We start from the raw sequence: 20644 nt of genomic DNA on the forward strand, positions 1-20644 counted from the left end.
ACCCTGTGCCAGTGTCTCACCACTGTCATTCTGTGCTCCACAACCTCCCAACCTATGCCAGTGTCTCACCACTGTCATTCTGTGCTCCACAACCTCCCTGGGCACCCTGTGCCAGTGTCTCACCACTGTCATTCTGTGCTCCACAACCTCCCTGGGCACCCTGTGCCAGTGTCTCACCACTGTCATTCTGTGCTCCACAACCTCCCTGGGCACCCTGTGCCAGTGTCTCACCACTGTCATTCTGTGCTCCACAACCTCCCTGGGCACCTGTGCCAGTGTCTCACCACTGTCATTCTGTGCTCCACAACCTCCCTGGGCAACCTGTGCCAGTGTCTCACCACTATCATTCTGTGCTCCACAACCTCCCTGGGCAACCTGTGCCAGTGTTTCACCACCCTCACTGTGAAGAACTTCTTCCTAACATCCAGTTTACATCTCCCCTCTGCCAGTTTAAACCTGTTCCTCCTCACCCTGTCATTACAAGACCTTGCCCTACTCACAGAATCTGCAGCCACTGGTCATGGAATGGGTTGGGTTGGGAGTGACCTCGAAGGTCATCAAGTTCCAAGCCTCCTGCCCTGGGCAGAGTCATCTCTCACTATACCAAGCTGCTCAAGGCAATTACTGAATTACTTCAGTGTCTCCTAGGGGCAGAGATACTTCCAAAGCAAGAATACTGGAGCAGAAGAGCCTGAGATGGTTTCTGGGACAGGTTCAGGAAAGCAGAGAGAAGGAGAGGATTTTGTTCAGCTCTCAGGGAAAAATGACTTTCACATTTATCTTTGCTGCAAGAACTCCAGGACATGGAGGGTGTTAATGGGTACATGAGATCGTTCTCTGGCCAGTTAATAACAGCTGCCCAGCTGACATGGGCTGGAAGTCAAAGGTAACAGCCCCAACTACAAAACATGATGCGACTAATCACAGTTCTGCCACTGTGACAAGTTCTGAACACGAGCTGGAAATGACAAGCACTTAAAGAACTGACCCAACAGCACTGACAAACCAACCTTCACAAGTGGTGCCAGAGCAGCATTGGGAGCCCAAGAAGAACTCTTAAAAAGGCTTTCTGCTGTTTTTTAAAGGACTGGAGCTGCCAAGCAAGGCCTGAGCAAAGTCACTGCTGCTGTCCTCAGCCCAGGCAGGGCTGGGTGCAGCTTTTAGGCACAGTTTGCACAGAAGACAAAGGAATGTGGTTAGCACCTTCCACAAGCTTACCTCCCATCCAAAGTTTGTTTCCTTTAACGTGCTCCTTTGAACTGTCATATAAGGTCCAAATCTTTCCCCAACTTCAATCTTCTTTTTGGCCCAAATCCCTAGCCCTGCCCCTGGGATCGAAGATTCTCTGAGTTCAAAATCTGCTGGGATTGGAATGTCCTCAGGAATGTAGACGGGAGCTTCATAAGGTGAGCCCTCCTTGGGAGTGAAGTCCTCGCTGGTGGGAAAGGGTGATGGAGGTCCGACAGGGATGGGGGACATGATACTGTCCTCTGTTTCCTCCTCTGCGCTTTCGCCAGCAAGGAGCTCAGGGTCGGTCTCGTACATATTATTTACAATCTCGCTGTCACCTGAAAGGGGAAACAGCAGAACAGAACACACTGAAACACTCAGCTGAGCAGCAGCCATGACCCCTCGTGGGACAAAGCAAAGAATCGTGCAATCTGGCAGGGTTGGAAGGGAGCGCAAGGAGCAGCCAGTTCCAACCCCCCTGCCATGCCCAGGGACACCCTACCCTAGAGCAGGCTGCACACAGCCTCAGCCAGCCTGGCCTCAAACACCTCCAGCCATGGGGCCTCAACCACCTCCCTGGGCAACCCAGTCCAGCCTCTCACCACTCTCCTGCTCAACAACTTCCTCCTCACCTCCAGCCTCACTCTCCCCACCTCCACCTTTGCTCTATCCCCCCCAGTCCTGTCACTCCCTGACAGCCTCAAAAGTCCCTCCCCAGCTTTTCTGGAGCTCCCTTCAGATGCTGGAAGGCCACAAGAAGGTCACCTGGGAGCCTCCTCTGCTCCAGCCTGCACAGCCCCAACTCTTTCAGTCTGTGCTCACAGCAGAGCTGCTGCAGCCTCTGAGCATCCTCCTGGCCCTGCTCTGGACACTCTCCAGCATCTCTCCAGCCCTCTTGTAACAATAGGGGCTCCAGGACTGGATGCAGCATTATAGGTGGCAAAGCTTCATAAAGCCTACTTGACATGCTTGAAGCAGAGACAAGGAAGAAAGAAAGTTAACCCTCAGCTACAGAATTCAGCTGGAGCTGAGGTGGGAATACTGCTACTTGTCACACAATGCTCAGTGCTGCTGAAGGAGCAGATGGAAGCTACCTGCTGGCCTGTCACCTCCTGCTGGATCAGGGGCACTGGAGGGGTTGTCTTCCAGTAACAGAAATCACAGAATCATAGAATCATAAAACAGTTTAGGCTGGAAGGGACCTTAAAGATCACCTCCAACCCCACTGCCACGGGCAGGGACACCTTCCACTAGCCCAGCTTGCTCAAAGCCTCATCCAGCCTGGCCCCTCTAAGGAGGGGGTAAACACAACCTCCCTGGGCAAGAACTGTCTGCTTAGTATTGGGGTTTCTTGGGCACACAGCAGCTGTGGCTGATGTGACCCTTCCAGCTACACCTCAGCACTGTACTGCAGCTGCTTTTCCTAGGCCTGACCTTCAGCTGTGTCAAGCAGCAGAACCAAAGACCTCACAAAACACAGGAGACTGGAGCAGGATGTGTGCTAAGTAATGGCAACATGCTAAGGAGGAAGAGTTAACATTTCTAACTAGAAGCCAGGTTGGATGAGGCCTCAAGCAGCCTGAGCTGGTGGGAGGTGTCCCTGCACATGGCAGGGGTTTGGAAATGGATGATCTTCAAGGTCCCTTCCAACCCAACCCATTGTAGTATTCTATGAACCCAGTTAGAAATACCAGGGCAGATCTTTCATCCCCAGCATCTCCAGCACAGTTCAGCCCAGTGCTTACAAAGGCTGAGACTCAAACTGACCCTGAAGGATAGGGAGTGTGTGTGTGAGGAGAGCAAACACCACCACCCCCCAAAGCAAACACCCTTAATGCTGCAGGGATTTTTAACCTTCATTTTCCAGCAACAAATCCAGAGAAGTCCAAGTCAATGCCAGTGTGAAACCTGTACCAACATGCAGCCATCTGCTGGGGTGGTACTGGCTTGGACCAGCTTAAAACACTCTTCTGACACTTCTGCTTCTTCCATCACTCACACCAAGAATCCCCAACAATGGGAGATGTGTTTACCAGAATGCATGGAAGGAAAACTGACTAACAGCAAAAGGCTGTGAGCAAGGAGTGGAGTGGACTGAGAAGTTTTCAGAGGAGCACTTTGCAGCGGGCAGTGCTGCCCTGCTGCAGCCAGGCTGCTCCCTTCAGACGCGCACTGCACCGACCTCACGGCACCGCTCCGCTGGCTGGGTGCAGCTCTGCTCACAGACTGCCACATGGCCTCTAAAGCCATTTAAGGCTCAACCAAAGAGGTTGATCTTCTGAAGTAGGACTCTCATGGCTTCTTCCTGCTATTCTCTGCAGAGATGGGATGCCAGGAATCCCATGGACTGGCACAGACTCAGCCACAGTGCCCCACCAAGAGCTGGGACAAGGCAGCCAGAGCTCTGCTTTGACCCTTCCTTCTCTGTCACAGGGCCAGCAAAGGCAGGGGCATGGCAGCTGAGCAGATGTCAGAGCTGGGAGCCCAAGAATCCACTGCACTTTCCTGTTTCCAGAACCAAACTCTGCTCGCTGCAGGGGGGCAGATGGACCAGATGACCTCTGAAGGTCCCTTCCAACCCAAACCATTCTCTGATTCTTCAAACTGAATTGTTCCCTTCCCTCCTTCGCTTTCCTGACCACACAAAACTTTGAGATTTAAGATTGATGATGACAAAATTAATAACATTTTCCAAATTGTATTATTATTATTATCATTCCCTACAGACAGAAAAACTCTGGGTTCTGACCAACTTCCCCTCAGACTTGGCTGCGGTGAAGCTCCCCCAGTCAAAGCACACTCTGTGTTTGGAACGCACTTAGGAAAAGCAGCAGTGCTGAAAGCTCCTCAGCCCAGCTGATCACCCAGCCCTGCCCAGAAGAGAGCTCCTGCTGCAGAGTTTACCACAGGATACAAGCAGGAAAGGTCTACAGAGGGGAGATGTGGACATGGAGAGAAGGAACACCTGCTGATCGAGCTGGAAGGTGAACCCCAGGTCTTAGCTGCTCACTTCAATAAGAATCAAAGAAGCACAGAATCAGTCAGGGTTGGAAGGGACCACAAGGAGCAGGCAGTGCCAACCCCACTGCCATGCCCAGGGACATCCTACCCTAAATCAGGCTGGCCACAGCCTCATCCATCCTGGCCTTAACTCCAGGGGTGAGGCTTCCACCAACTCCCTGGACAACACCTTCCAGGTTCTCAGCACCCTCATGCTGAAGGCTTCTTCCTAATATCCAGTCTGAATCTCCCCATTTCTAGCTTGGTTCTGTTCCCCCTAGTCCTATGAGGAAAACCTGCTCCTTGCTCTATGGCAGAAAAGGCTCTGGGCTCCAAGGCTGCCACTGCAGAACCTCCACCAGAACTTCTCAAGATGAGATTGTTTGGTTTTCCTAAGTGCACAAAGCCAGAGCAGGCTGCTCTGTAGGAACACTGCCACAGTTGGCACAGCTGCCCATGCCAAGCAGGCTTCAGTTCCAACACAAGAGTTTCCCATCAGCCGCTCCCAGCTTGCTGGCAAGTCCACAACTTGAGCTCCTTAGAGCTGCCCAAATCTGTGCATTGCTTCCATTCATGAAATCTTTAGGTCCTTTGAGTTTTGAAGGTTTGATGTTACAGGGTTATGTGTAGTGATCATTCACCCAAAATGAGCCTGCAGTGTGAGTGCAGCCCAGACATAAACCCTGTGCTGGGCTGCAGCCAGAGCAGTGTGGGCACAGGGCAAGGGAGGGGATTCTGCCCCTTGGCTCTGCTCTCCTCACACCCCACCTGCAGTCCTGGGGGCAGCTCTGGAGCCCCCAACACAAGCAGGACATGGAAGTGTTGGAGCCAGTCCAGAGGAGGCCACCAAGATGCTGAGAGGGCTGCAGCAGCTCTGCTCTGAGCACAGGCAGAGAGAGTTGGGGCTCTGCAGCCTGGAGGGGAGAAGGCTTCAAGGAGACCTTGGAGTGGCTGAAGGGAGCTACAGGAAGGCTGGGGAGGGACTATTGATAAGGTCTGATAATTACAGAACAAGGGCTAATGGGTTTGAACTGGCAGAGGGGAGATTCAAACTAACGTTAGAAAGAAGTTGTTTGCAGTGAGGGTGGTGAGACACTGGCACAGGTTGCCCAGGGAGGCTGTGGATGCTCCCTCCCTGGAGGTGTTCAGGACCAGGTTGGATGAGGCCTTGAGCAACCTGTTCTAGTGGGAGGTGTCCCTGCCTATGGCAAGGGATGGGAACTGGCTGATCCTTGAGGTCCCTTCCAACCTAAACCATTCTACGATTCTATGAAACCCTCTTTGGGCAGCCAAAGGAAGAAATTCAGGGGGGAAGAGGGGAAAAACCTCACAAACTGCTGTCTGAAACCCACACTGGAGCACAGGACCCCTCAGAATGATTCCCATCTTTAAGCTCTAAAGGTGCTCTTTGGCTTATCTGTTAGGATGAAGAAGAAGCCTCAACTTTAAGATATTCCAGTGATGTCCTCCTTTGCTCTTAGACAGCACTGAGCACCTCTGCTGGGGACTGCAGGGCAAAAGGCTGGCACAGCATCCCCTCCACACACACACACAAAGCACACAGCTCAGCAGCAAGTGCTAATGGGGGAATTATGAGCCCCTTTGTCTCCTCTCTCCCTGGCAAGCCGTGGCCTCCTCTTTACCTTCTGCATTCAGCATCTCTCCCTTTTCAACTCTGGAGGATGTCACCTCTTAACCTCTTGAATGAGCTCCATAGGATAGAATATCTTTCACTGAAATGGAGGTTTTCATCCCTCTCAAGACTCCTGACTCTACCAGCTGGGGGTTTTCCACAAGTTTCTTGTTTATTTTTTATTGTAGCTGTCTATATTAGAACTGGTTGGAAGATTCCAGGAGCATCCAGAGGGAGAATGTCCAAAGAATGCCCCACTGAAGGCAACAGACTTAAAAATCTTTGGGATGTGTTTATCTCCTGGGATTGCTGCTGCTAGCCAGAGCCTTTTGCCATACAGAGCAGAATGCTCCAGCATCACAGGCTGTAGTCAGCAGCTCTTCAGGCATCATCAGATAATCAATTTGGAAGAATTTCTTTGTTTCTATGGCTTCAAAGTTCTCCTATTACAATAGTCCTGTGCTCATAAAATCCACAACTTCTTCTCTCTACAAAAGCCCTGTTTGTGGCTCAGTTTCTTTTGTCTAGCCCAAGATGCTCAAGGCATCATCCAACCTAACCTTGAGCGTTCCAGGTACTGGAATGAGCTGCTCAGGGAGGTGGTGGAGTCACTCACCCTGGATGTGTTTCAGGGTGGTTTGGATGTGGTGCTTAAGGAGATGGTTTAAGGGGAATCTTGTAGAGCAGGGTTCTAGGTTGGACTTGGTGCTCCTGAGGGGCTTTGCCAACCTGCATGCTTCTGTGATTCTGTGATCTCCTGGGAGGAGACATCCAGGAGATCTCCAGGGAACAGGGACACAGCCTCCCTGTTCCAGGCTCTCCCCATCCTCACTGCAAAGAATTTCTTCCTCATCTCCAATCCAAATCTACCCTCCTCAAGCTTCAACCTATTTCCCTTCCCTAATTATTCCATCTTCAAAGTTTTTTGCCACATTAATTGGAGTCCTCATTAGCACATCAGAATCTTCTGCTGGAGTTGAAGGTGGTGAGCTGATAATCTCCTGCCTCTATCAAACTGAGCAGAGCTGATCTTACACCCAGATACAGAGAGTTTAGCTGGCAGGAAAAGTGCAGTTTGAACAGAAAAGTGGCTAAAATGTACTAATAAACCAAAAAAAGTGAAGTTAAAAAGTCCAAAGCAGCCACCAGTGAGGAAATGATGATTCACTCTGCAAAGCAAAAATGGCTTGCATGAAATTACACTGAGTTGTAAGCTGTGGCACAATAAAGCCAGAGTAATTAATCACAAATTAAGCCTAAATTGAATGTTCCCATCAGCTTAGAACCATGGAATTCCAGCCCTTAACTGATCTATAGCACAGATTAGTTATTGCCTTCCAATTCTTCTGCTCCCAAAGCAAAAAGAGATGTTTGGTACTACTGAGCTGCTTCAACACTACCCTGGGGTTGCTCATTCTGGAGAGGAGGAAGCTGAGGGGAGACCTCATTGCTTCCCAAAGGGAGATGGAGTGAGGTGGGAGTTGGTCTCTGGTGATAGAAGGAGAGGAAATGGCCTGAAATTGTGCCAGGGGAAGGTTAGATTGGAGATGAGGAAAAGTTTTTTAGCTGCCAGAGTGGTGAAGTATTATAGGCACAGGCTGCCCAGGGAGGTGGTGGAGTCCCCATCCTTGGAGGTGTGCAAGAAACCTGTGGCCATGGCACCTGAGGCCAGGGTTTGATGGCCAGGGGGGTGCTGGGTTGGGTGACTGGACTGGATGATCTCAGAGGGCTTCTCCAACCCAAATAATTCTATGATCCCTGTTGACCAGGTCACACACCTATGATGATGCTAAACATCAGCAAGCACATTAAAGAAGCTTGAAACTCAAGTTACCACAACACAGTCAGGAAGAAGAGGGGGAAAAAGAACAAAAGTCCCAGTGAGCCAAAAACACATCAGAGATGGGAAGCCTAAGAGTAAAACTGGTAGACTAGAAGGGTAGGAAAGGTTTGGGGATTTTTCCAAGAGGACTCAATTGCTGAGCTACAACATTCACAAGGAGCAAAAAAGAGAGGTTTTGGGTTTTTCTTTTCCCCCATCCAAAAAGGAAGGGGAAAAAAAAAAAAAAAAAGAAGGGTGAGGGGTGGGGGGGAGAGAGGGAAACAGATGAAGGGGAAAAGAAAAACACATTTGTCATACAATACAAGGAGCTGAAGTATTTTGGGAACAGATTTGCCATCTCTCAATTAAACATGAGGCAGCATGACTGTGCTTTCATTGCACAGTAGTTTCCACTATGATAACAAGTCCAACAACTGCCTCATTGTGGCCCATGCAGCAGCCAGAGGGACTCCCACAGTGCATATTAATGACTGACCTCTGATGTCATCGGGGGGGAAACAGCACCCAACAAAAATCACACTTTTCACTGCAGCACGGAAGAGAGCTTTGGCTGCCAAGGGGAAGCCAGCAGGGAAGAATAGCTGCAAAGGCAGGGCTGGGCTGAAGGTAGCCAGCCCCCAGCTCACCCCTCAGAATGCACCTTCTGTCTGCAGGCACATCTCTGCCTCTCCTCTCTTCTGGCTTTTTTTTTTATGCCCAATAAAGATTTTCCTGAGTTCATGCCTAAGAAACCTGGTGGAGACTTTACTAAAGAAGAGGATTTTGATTCCTTTGCCAACATGGTGGTTTGTTTTTTTCTCTCCCTTGCTTCCAGCTTTTGAGAAACACAGAGAAGTGTCTGCTGCAGCTTACAAATGTTTCCTCTGCTAGAAAGTGCAGCCCTCCTTCCTCAAACACCTCGCCAGAAACCAGCTTTCCTAAGCAGGATCTGCTCCAGCAGCCTGAAAATACTTGTGGTTGCTGTAAATGTTTTCCCTCCCAGTATTAGCAAGTCAAATTATTTTCTCCTCTGTGATTAGCCTCTTTTGCACTTAAGGAACAGGAATTCCAACCGAGTTGAAAAGCAAAACCAGGTTTATTGGAGCATGACCCAGGAGCAGTTTCAGATGATACAAGGGAATCATAGAATCAACCAGGTTGGAAGAGAGCTCCAAGCTCAGCCAGTCCAACCTAGCACCCAGCCCTGGCCAAGCAACCAGACTATGGCACTAAGTGCCCCAGCCAGGCTTGGCTTCAACACCTCCAGACACAGCAACTCCACCACCTCCCTGGGCAGCCCATTCCAATGCCAATCACTCTCTCTGACAACAACTTCCTCCTAACATCCAGCCTAGACCTGCCCTGGCACAGCTTCAGGCTGTGTCCCCTTCTTCTGTTGCTGCTTGCCAGGCAGTAGAGCCCAACCCTACCTGGCTACAGCCTCCCTGCAGGCAGCTGCAGACAGCAATGAGCTCTGCCCTGAGCCTCCTCTGCTGCAGGCTGCACACCCCCAGCTCCCTCAGCCTCTCCTCACAGGGCTGTGCTCCAGGCCCCTCCCCAGCCTTGCTGCCCTTCTCTCAACACCTTCCAGCACCTCAACATCTCTCAACATCAACTGTAAGGACACCTCGGTACTGAGTGCTGCTCCTTTTGTGTCTTCTGCCACTCCTGATGACATTTTCACTTACTCTGACGCTGATCCCACATCTGACTGCAGGAGGAGTCACCAAGCAAGGTTATCACATTGCTGAGAGGGCCTATCACAACCTTCCAGATCACCCTTGCTGCCTGTTGTGCCCTTTATCAACGTCTGAGCTCCCCTCAGCATTGCTCTGGCTGTAACACAACTGCTTAAAAATAAATCAAAGCAGGGAGCACCTCCCTGCTCAGGAGCAACCTTCACATCTACCCAGCTCCATCCCCAAGGGCTGGCTGCTGCTCTCCCAGAGCTGGCTGTGGGATGTGGCTGCTGGCTGCTGACAACCAGGCTGTCCCACATCTGCCCCTCTTCCAGCAGCAAGTATTTCAGCACTCTGGAATGTCTGCTTATGTGAAAAGCAGGACAGAAATACAACTTGACCTTATTGTTATTGTCATGAAACTAAAATTAGGCCTTCAAAGCTCACTAACAAAATTACTGCCTAAAAGGCTCCATTGAAAGGTTGTTTCCACAGATAATCAGATATGGGCAGAGGCTGAAAATCTGTGTGACACCAATGAGGTTCTTGTGACAATGAGAGTGATGCTTTAGCACTGGTGAGAGACCTCATGAATAATCCATTCAAGGGCTGGAAGGAAAGGGAGGCAAAAAAAAAAGGTCTGATGTTAAAGGAAGTGATGGTGTCAGGTTTGGGGTGGCTTTTTGGTGGGGGGTTGTGTTTTATTGTGGCTGTTATGGTTCTAAGATGGGATTAGAATGCAAATAATCATAGAATGGTTTAGGTTGGAAGGGACCTTAAAGCTTATCCAGTTCCAACCCACTGCCACAGGCAGGGACACCTCCCACTAGAATGTGTTGCTGCTCATGGCCTCATCCAACCTGGCCTTGAATACCTCTAGGGAGGTTGTGGAGCACAGAATCACAGAATGTGATCTTCTGACTTCCCAAGCTCACGTTTGGCAGACAGCAGCAGTATGGGAAGTTCACAGGAAACATCTCAGAGAACCACAGCAACATCCAGGCTGGCAAAGCCCCTCAGGAGCACCAAGTCCAACCAGAACCCTACTCTACAAGAGTCACCTTAAACCATAGCTCCAAGCACCACATCCAAACCACCCTGAAACACAGCCAGGCTGGGGGACTCCACCACCTCCCTGGGCAGCTCATTCCAGTCCCTGACCACTCTCTCTGTGAAAAACTTTTTCCTAACGTCCAATCTAAACCTCCCCAGCCTCAGCTTGAGGCCATTCCCCCTTGTTCTGTCTCCAATTACCTGTGTGAAGAACCCAGCAGCAGCCTCTCCACAATGTCCCTTCAGGTAGTTGCAGACAGCAATGAGGTCTGCCCTCAGCCTCCTCTTCCTCAAACTAACCATTCCCAGCTCCTTCAGTTGCTCCTCATAAGATTTATTCTCTAGGCCCTTCCCCAGCTTCATTGCCCTCCCTTCACTTCACTTGTCCATAAAATGACAGCAACTCCACGATCTTGGGGTCCTTTCCAACCAAACCAATTCTGTCATCCTGTGACTCCCCAAGGCTGCCAGGTCAGAGGACGCCCTTGCCCAAGGGGTCTGCATAAAAGCAGCTATTGTTACTTCTAAACAAGGAGAAGGACCCCAGGTACCCACTGAACTCTTACTTTGCTGACCTCAAGACCAAGAAAAGAACTCAAGCAAAAGAGTAGAAGCATCAAAGCTCCTGGGCTGTATGGATCCTCCTTTAGACACATTCCCTTGGGAAGAAAACAAAGCAAGCAACCCAAAGCATTCTTGGTTGAGAGCTAGGTTAGAAAGGAGGGATGGAATACTGCACAGAACCCAAGAGCACCTACAGCTTTAACTCTGGGCTGACAGGAGTCTATCTCCATTTGCTGTACCTTCATGCTAAAGTGGTTTCTATGACCCACTTGTTGACCAGTACAGCTTAGGTGGAATCATCAACATTAGACCTGTAGCAGCCAAGAGAGTAAATACTTCCACTAAGCAAAGTAGTTTTCCACTGCCAAGTGCCAGGGCTCCCAACCCCTGAGTGCTGTGCTGCCCACCTCAGATTTACAGCAGGTAAATTACAACAAGGTCTTGCCTCACTCCACAGGGAATTCTGCAAGGGCCTTGCCACCAGCTCTCACTCTGTCCTGAAGCAGGCAGAAAGCTGCCAGCCAGGCACAGCCCAGAGCTGGGAAGAGGCATCTATAAATCACAGAGGACACAGGAAAGCATCAAACCACCCCAAGAGTGACTTCAGAACAGTGAACGATCTTAGTGATCAGATTGCCACCTGATGGCCACAGCTGAAATACAATAGAGAATCAGACAGCTACTCCCTAACTTGGGCTGGAGCTGGCTGCCCTTGGGCACAGGGGCTGGTGCCCTCATTTCCACAGCTCCCAAGCACTTGGCAGCACCAGGAGCTGGCTGTCTCCCACATGCTCACCTGCTTGAGGATGCAGGTCTGCAGTGTGCTTTGCAAAGGGCAGCAGCAAAAGAAAACAGCCAAGGGGTCCAACACAATGCTCAGGAGGGTTATCTAGGAGTGGTTTCCAAGCCACTCCACCGGGGAGCTAATCAGCTCTGGGCAAGGCAGCTCACCTACACAGCCACAATTCCCTCACCACACAGGGAGTCTTCAGCCTAAAAAGTGTGCATATAAAAGGCAAAGACCAAGGGGGGGGGGGGGCTGCAAAAAAGCTGGGGAAGGACACTTCAGTCTATCAGGGAGTGACAGGTCTAGGGGGAATGGAGCGAAGCCTGGAGATGGGTAGGTTCAGCCTGGATGTGAGGAGGAAGCTGTTGAGCAGGAGAGTGGTGAGAGGCTGGAATGGGCTGCTCACAGAGGTGGTTGAGGCCCCATGGCTGGAGGTGTTTGAGGCCAGGCTGGATGGGGCTGTGGCCAGGCTGATCTAGGGTAGGGTGTCCCTGAGCATGGCAGTGAGGTTGGAACTGGCTGCTCCTTGTGGTCCCTTCCAACTCTGACTGATTCTATGATGCTAACTCAGTGCAAGACCACCCCTGGAGGCTAGCCTAAAATACCTCCTTTGCTTCTGCCAGAAAGGATGCAAACGAGTGCCCAAGCTGTGGCAACACAACTTATTCCTCTTTCATTAAAGATGAGACTGAAGCATTAAATGCTTCAAGGCCATACAGAAATGCCTTTGCCTCCATCTCCAGACAGTATTTGTTTATCTGCAGTGGCTGGAAAGAAAGGGCAATAAAGAAGAAGTCACTTAAGATCCTTGAGTCTGTCACACAATTTCTTCCTTCTATTCACTGCAACCTTTCTCCTCCAGCTAAGCTGTGCTGGTGTCTGCAGCATTTGCTAGAGTGAAGCAAACGTTCAGCAACCAAAACAGAAAGTGCCAAGCAGCAGCAGCCTCCTGCACACACGTGGGGCCAGGGCTCGGCATGGTTCTCACACTCCCCAGCAATGCTCTCCAAGATTTTCCATCCAACTCTAATTCCACAGGAGGAAAAGTAAATTTTGCTTTAAAAGAGCATTTAGAAATGGGTTTTTTTTTCCTTCCTTCCCTCCCCCCCCATTCATTCATTCATTCATTCATGCAAAGCCTGCATCTTCAGATGGTCTACAGTTGAAAAAAAAGACTTGGGTAATAAACACAGGAGGAGGGAAGTGGTCACGGATGGGAAGTGGTTTTGCCAACATGCCACTGCACCCAAGGAGTGCCACACCATCTGTTCTGACCTTTGAGTCGTTGTTCTGCTCCTACAGAGGCTGCTTTTGTGACAAGGATCCTGGAAGTGAGTGGTCAGGGTGGCAGAAACTGACAGCCCCTGATTGCCAAGCTCAGGGACATCACTTGGTGGCAACCAACACCCAAATTATGCCACCCCTGAAACATTCCCTTCTGCAGAGCTGCTCAGGGACATTGTGATTCCTGTCAGTGGAATTAAGCCCAAAGCAGACAAATTCAAACACCTCTCCCCTGCAAAATTCCAGCAAGGAGCAAGCTCTGTGCACTTCTCCCTCCAAGGAACTGCCTCAGCTCCTGCTGACCGAGTGCCCCAATCCATCTGTCTGTCTGTCTGTCCTCCAAGCTACTCCCACTTTGCAACTGGTGTTTAAAGGACACAATACATGAAACTTCCCTGAACCTCTGTCTAATGCAGGACTGCTGCAGAACACATTAAAAACCAATTTAGTGCTGGAGAATACTGAGAGCTGCAGAGTTATTCAGGGAGGGAGACAGTGAGGGATGAGGCAGGAGGAGGAGGAGGAGGAGGCAGGAGGGATGAAAAGGGAAAAGCTCGTGATCAAAACTAAACATTTGCAAACACAACACCCTGGCCATGTTTGCAGATCCATTTTTCAAGTTTCACTTTTGTGCTCTGTTTTACCCTGACTGTTCCTTGTGCCTCTTAAGGCAGATTCCAGCCCTGGTAGCCAAAAGCAAGAGGAAACTCCTTGCAGCAACAGCAGCAGCTCAGCGAGGACAGATAATGGCTGAGAGCAGAGCTCAGCAGATGGCATTTCTGATCCAGGCTCTACAAATTCAGTTGCTTCAGGGTTTGTAAGGAGAAGAGGCATAAAGGCTGTGGAGTGTCTTTGGGTTTAAATAAAACACTAACTTTTGCCTTTCTTTGTGTATATATATATATATGAAGGGATTTCTGCTGGCTGCCAGGAACGAAGAATGAAGCTTGCAACAGTATTGCAGTGTGCTCCTTAAGACTCATTTTCCTCTAGGAAAAGCAGCAGGGAAAGTGTCCAAACGACTCTCCACTCAATGCCAGGACTTTATTGCCAGTCAAAGGCTACCAGGCATCAAAAATATTTCCACAGAAGATGATTTTTAGACTCCAACTCTTTAGGGAATGTTGGTGTCCACCTGAGCTCTCTGTCTCAGGGCTCTGTTTGAATTCAGGATGGCATTTCTACAAGATGTGCTGTTCATAAAATGCACTCCATGAGATTTCCAGAGGTTGAACAATTCATTTAATGATGCTTCTGGAAGATCTGATGTTAAAACAAAAAATATCAGTCCCATGAGATTTAAGTTGTGGTGTTAAAAAACTAATTAAATTAGATTAAGTTCTGCTGTTAATAAATGAATGAAATGGTTCTAGAAGAGGTGATGTTAATCATCGTTCTGTAAGTTGTGATGTTAATAGTTCTAGAAGTTGGGATGTTCATAAATTCATTCAGCAGTCCTATATGAGGTGATGTTAATAACCAGTTCCATAAGTGTGACATTAATAAATCCATTAAGTAGGTCTCTAAGTTGTGGAGCTAATAAATTCATTAAGTAGTTTTGTAAGTCTGATACTAATAAATTCATTAAACAGTTCTATAAGTTGTGATGTTAACAAATCCATTAAGTAGTTCTTTAAGTTGTGATGTTAACAAATCCCTTAAGTAGTTCTTTAAGTTGTGATGTTAATAAATTCCTTGAATAATTTTATAAGTGTGATGTTAATAAAGTCATTAAATAGTTCTATGTTGTGATGTTAACAAATCCATTAAGTAGTTCTTTAAGTTGTGATGTTAATAAATTCATTTAACAGTTCTATAAGTTGTGATGCTAATAAATCCATTAAATAGTTCTGTAAGTTGTGGAGTTAATAAATTCATTAAACAGTTCTATATGTTGTGATGTTAATAAATTCATTAAATAGTTCTCTAAGTTGTGATGTTAATAAATCCATTAAGTAGTTCTGTAAGTTGTGGAGTTAAATTCATTAAATAGTTCTATATATTTTGTGATGTTAATAAATTAAACAGTTCTATAAGTGTGATATTAATGAATCCATTAAGTAGTTCTGTAAGTTGTGGAGTTAATAAATTCATTAAATAGTTCTATATATTTTGTGATGTTAATAAATTAAACAGTTCTCTAAGTGTGATATTAATAAATCCATTAAGTAGTTCTGTAAGTTGTGGAGTTAATAAATTCATTAAATAGTTCTATATATTTTGTGATGTTATTAAACAGTTCTAGATGTGTGATATTAATAAATTAATTAGTTTTATAAGTGTGATGTTAATAAATTCATTAAGTAGTTCTATGTTGTGATGTTAATAAATCCATTAAGTAGTTCTATATTGTGATGTTAATGAATCCATTAAGTAGTTCTATAAGTTGTGATGTTAATGAATCCATTAGATAGTTCTATAATTGTGATGTTAATAAATTCATTAAATAGTTTTATAAGTGTGCTGTTAATTAATTAGTTTTATAAGTATGATGTTAATAAATCCATTAAGTAGTTCTATATGTTGTGATGTTAATAAATCCATTAGATAGTTCTGTGATGTTAATAAATCCATCAAACAGTTCTATATGTTGTGATGTTAATAAATTAATTAGTTTTATAAGTGTGTTGTTAATAAATTAATTAGTTTTATAAGTGTGCTGTTAATAAATGAATTAGTTTTATAAGTGTGATGTTAATAAATTCATTAAATAGTTCTATATGTTGTGATGTTAATAAATTCATTAAATAGTTCTATATATTGTGATGTTAATAAATCCATTAAGTAGTTCTATATGTTGTGATGTTAATAAATTCATTAAATAGTTCTATATATTGTGATGTTAATAAATCCATTAAGTAGTTCTATATGTTGTGATGTTAATAAATTCATTAAGTAGTTCTGTATGTTGTGATGTTTATAAATTAAACAGTTTCTATATGTGTGATGTTAATAAATTCATTAAGCAGTTCTAGAAGTTGTGGAGTTAATAAATTAACTGAACAGTTCTAGAAGTTGTGGAGTTGATAAAGTCATTAAATAGTTCCAGACGTTGTGGAGTTAATAAATTCATTAAACACTTCTACACGTTGTGATGTTAATAAATTCATTAAATAGTTCTAGAAGTTGTGGAGTTAAATAAATTCACTGAGTGCTATTTCTAGGAGGTCTGATGTCAATCAATTAAATACTTCTCTAAGTGATGGTGTTAATAAATTGATTGAATTCTGTTTCTGTAAGTTTTGGCCAGGAGAAACTAATTCAAATGAGATGTCTGTAAGTTGTGCTGTTAATAAACTAATTGAGTGAGGGAGGATGTTGATAAATTCATTATTTCCCTAAGTTGTGACATTAAAAACAATTAATTCAGTGATATTTCCATAGGTTCTGATATTCATAAATCAAATTAGGTTTTTATAAGTTCTGATGTTAATAAATTGAGATGTCCAAGTTGTGCTAATGAATTGATTGATACTTCTATAAGTTAAATTGATTGATACTTCTATAAGTTAAATTGATACTTCTATGAGTTAAATTGATTGATACTTCTATAAGTTAAATTGATTGATACTTCTATAAGTTAAATTGATTGATACTTCTATAAGTTGTGCTCCAAATTAATTTAGTGATGGTCTTTATTTGTTAATAAGTTCATTCAAATGATACTTCCATCACTTGTGGTGTTAATACACGACTTAAATGAGATGTCTCTTAAGTTCTGATGTTAGCAAATTCAGTCAGTGGTACTTCCACAAGTTTTGATGATCAAAAATTAATCCCGTGGCTTTTCTATTAATTCAGTGCCTGTTTGGATGCAGGAGATAAAAGAGGGAGGTTTTAAAGCAAAATAAAAAGGAGGGAGCTAAAAGATATTAATAAAGTGACTGGGGGGAAAAAAATAAATTAGCCTTTGGGATTTCTGTCTCTGAACTATTTCCAACATAATAGCTCCAAAGAAGAAGCAGGAGAAATGTGCAGCGTGTTCCATGTGCAGCTCTCTCAAACACTTGGGAGGAATCTATGGGAATAACCCAGGAGGAAGAAAACCTGGAGAGGAAGAGCTGAAAGCCTAAGGAAATTGCTCTGCTCCATAGAGAAAATCAGCAGTGCCTTCCCCCCCCCCCTCTTTATTTTTACCACAAAATGCCTTCCTTCAAGAATAACAACAACAACTCCCCCCCAAACAATTAAAAGCCAATCTATAAAAGTACAGCAATGGTCCAGTTGTAGGGAAATTTCCTTGCTGGAAACGCAGTAAAGTGGAACTTTCAAAGTGACTGCGAGATAAATCCTGCGCTAAGAGAAACGCTACCTATTGAGAAGAAATAAATCCATGCAGCCAGCCCAGCTCCCCAAACACTAACAAACCATGCTGGATATATTCTCTCAGTCCTGGATGTCAAACCATAGAACGAGAATAAAGCATTTGTAAGTCTCCAAAAGGAGACCTTGCAATTGGAATTCACATCTTTGCCAAGCGAAAGCTTTGCGGCTGTTGTCACCGTCTCATTGTCATTCAACTCACTGTGGGTTCCCCAGGGTCCAGAACAGGAGTCCTGGCATTATTAACATAGCAGATTAATAGCAGTGGGAAAAGACATTCTCACAAACATGCTAAATATTAATATTAATCGATAGCAATTTCTATTTCCTAACGTGAGGCAGGCAAACAGAGCAGGGGAGGGGAGAGCAGAGCCAGGGAAGGGACAGTGTCAACAGCCCCTGCGGAATGAAAAGGGAATCAGTGAATCAATGCAGGGCAGAGGAGTGAGCCGTGAGGTGGGTGTCAAAAGCAGAGCTCTGTTTTCAGAGGCACACATTTTAATGCCACAATGTAAGTTGGATTTTCCAACCCTAGCCAGAAAACTAAAGAGAAAGCCAACAACAAAAAAGAAAGCCCCAACCCGCTGCAGCCAAGCTCACCGATTTCCTAGCGCCTAACAAGGAGCAGAGCTTGGCACAAGCAGCGAGAAATGGCTTCGGACTTCTTTTTGCCATCCCCAGGAACACTTTGCACATTGGATTCTCCTCAGCAGCCCCCCTCTCCAAGCACTGCACTGATATTTTGGAAGTGCAGACGTGCACAAACTCACCCAGCTGCTATTTCCAGCTCTTTCCTACCCCTCCCGTTTCAAAGCCCAGACGACGTAAAACTCGTTGCAGTGTTTTTTTGCCGTCGGATTTAGCTGTCAGGATCTGAAAACTCAAGCCTTTGAAAGTCTCCCTCTCTCTCTCATTGCCTCACATACTTTTTAATTAGGAACCACAGAAGTAAAAATGCATAAGAACTTCCCCAATTATCCACCCCCACAACATCTGTGTTGGGTAAACCAAATCAAACCGTTTCAGCTCAAGACCTCTTAGCAGAACACAAACCCCGCTTGGTCCCCAAGTCCTCCCAGAGCTGTATATGACCCAAGGAGTTTTTAGGCACAAAATCCATGCAAATGTTGCTGCTGCAGCAGCCTCAAACTTCTAAGTTGGACCCAGGAATGTTTTGAGGTTTTTTGTATTTTTAGACCTGGAGATCTGTGCAAGATTCTCCTCCTCGTGCAAAAGAGGCTGCCTGAGGATACACAAAGGACTGTCAAATCTGGAGCTGAAGCTTTTCTCTCTGGAGATTTCCACCTCCCTGTGAACACAGGGAGAACTGTGAACAGCTGACTGCAGACCTTACAGTACCCAGAGGCCAGGAGGGGAAGCAGCACCACACACCCTTGGTGCCATCCCTTGTGTAAGGACAGGGATCTGCTGGAGAGAGTCCAGTGGAGAGCTACAGGGATGATGAGGGGACTGGAGCACTGCCTGATGAGGAGAGGCTGAGGGACCTTGGGCTGCTTAGTCTGGAAAAGAGAAGACTGAGAAGGGATTTAATCAATGGTTATAAACATCTGAGGGCTGGAAGTCAGGAGTGGGAGGACAGGCTCTGCTCACTTGCTCCTAGGATAGGAGAAGGAGCAATGGATGTAAGTTGCAGCACAGAACCTCCTCAACACAAGGAGGAACTTCTTTACTGTAAGGGTAACAGCACTGGAACAGGCTCCCGAGGGAGGCTGTGGAGTCTACTTCCCTGGAGTCTTTCAAGGCCTGTCTGGGTGTGTTCCTCTGTGATCTGTGCTAGATTGGATGGTCCTGCTCTGGCAGGGGAGTTGGAGTTGATGATCTCCTTGGGTCTCTTCCAAGCCCTGACATCCTGTGAGCCTGTGATCTCCTCTGGGCTGAATCTGCCTCCATGGATGTCAACAGCCTCGGAGCGGGGCTGGTCCACTGGTCCTGACTGCCTCTGAGCTTTATTCCAGTGCCCACACACACACAACCTGCCTCTAGAGCCCACCAAGTTGGGGATGGCCTCCAAACTGCAATGAGAGTGACAAGCAATACATGCTGCTCTCTGCATCCTGGGCATCTGGACAGCCTGGTGGGCACACTGCCCATCCAGAGAGCCTGGTGAGCACACTGTCCATCCTTCCCTCACAACCACAAGAAGCAGGAATTCCCAACTGATTTCCCTTACCATTAATTGCCCATAAATGGATGATGCAGCTGTGTGGAGATGAAAACATTGCAATAATCAAGGACCACGATGGCAGCTGAACCTCCAACTGGCATCTGACCTTGGTGGCTGAGGTGCACCCCTAAGCAAATCCATCCAGGCAACTTCCAACTGGTGTTTGTTTAACCCAGCAGACTCCAAACATGCAAAGAAGGAAAATTCAGCAAAGGTTTAGAGGTCTACCAGATTATTTCCCACAGTTTGGCTTAAGGAGTCGAGTTACTGATGCTATGGGAACAAAATCCATCTCCCTTCCTGGGCCAAGCACCTTTTCTCTGGCTACCAATGTCCTGATGGATCACATAAATCTGGAACTACTGGAGAAAAATAGGATTTTAATGGGGCAAGTGCTGACAGCAAGAAACACAACTGGTGCTTTAAACCCTGATCTCTGTAGAGAGCTCTCCACTGCTCCTCAAAACATTTCATAACCCAGTTTCAGTCAATGTTTGCACTGTGAGCACCTCCACAGAGATGAATGTTTGGAGCATTTTTACCCTGAGCACCCTTTAAAGAGAGCCTTTCCTCTCCAGAAGGAATCCAGAAGTACCTGCCTCAGAACCAAGCCCAACCCCAGAACCTTTACTTCCAAGGCACTGCTGACTGAGAAAGTGCTCCTAGACCTTTTCTGCAGCATGGAGGTGAGGGATGACAGCAAAGTCCAACACTGCTGGGGGGACATGCCACTGGCTATAGCCCTTCCCTAACTGTCACCAGCTGCTGGGGTTCTTGAGCCTTCTGCAGATGGGTTGCAGGACTTGCCCATGGAGCTGTGAATAAATCTCAAGCAGGAGCACACAGATTTGTAGGAATGTTATCATCTCCGGTGGAGATCCACCCAAGGCCAGGGAACTCTGCACTACTTACAGACCACAGAAGGGTAGGGGCTGGAAGGGACCTCTGGAGATCATCCAGTCCAACCCCCCTGCCAAGGCAGGGTCACCTAGAGAAGGTCACACAGGAACACATCGAGGTGGGTGTGGAACATCTCCAGAGATGGAGACTCTACCACCTCTCTGGGCAGCCTGCTCCAGGGCTC

The 20644-nt window shown here is 46.7% G+C and overlaps 1 protein-coding gene and 1 long non-coding RNA gene across 2 annotated transcripts in view; both read right to left on the bottom strand.

The window, feature by feature from the left end:
• Positions 1 to 20644, bottom strand: part of LOC135190407 (histone-lysine N-methyltransferase PRDM16-like) — a 237139-nt gene that overhangs the window by 95679 nt on the left and 120816 nt on the right. Inside the window, exon 2 of the mRNA XM_064171760.1 lies at positions 1219 to 1568. Coding sequence (XP_064027830.1) covers positions 1219 to 1568 — 350 coding nt within the window. The remainder of the gene's footprint in view (positions 1 to 1218; positions 1569 to 20644) is intronic.
• LOC135190375 (uncharacterized) overlaps positions 13406 to 20644 on the bottom strand; it is a 47241-nt gene continuing 40002 nt past the window's right edge. Inside the window, exon 2 of the long non-coding RNA XR_010308499.1 lies at positions 13406 to 14315. This is a non-coding gene — a long non-coding RNA (uncharacterized LOC135190375). The remainder of the gene's footprint in view (positions 14316 to 20644) is intronic.

This window comes from Pogoniulus pusillus, chromosome 36 (assembly GCF_015220805.1).
Source record: "Pogoniulus pusillus isolate bPogPus1 chromosome 36, bPogPus1.pri, whole genome shotgun sequence".
Classification (NCBI taxonomy): domain Eukaryota; kingdom Metazoa; phylum Chordata; class Aves; order Piciformes; family Lybiidae; genus Pogoniulus; species Pogoniulus pusillus.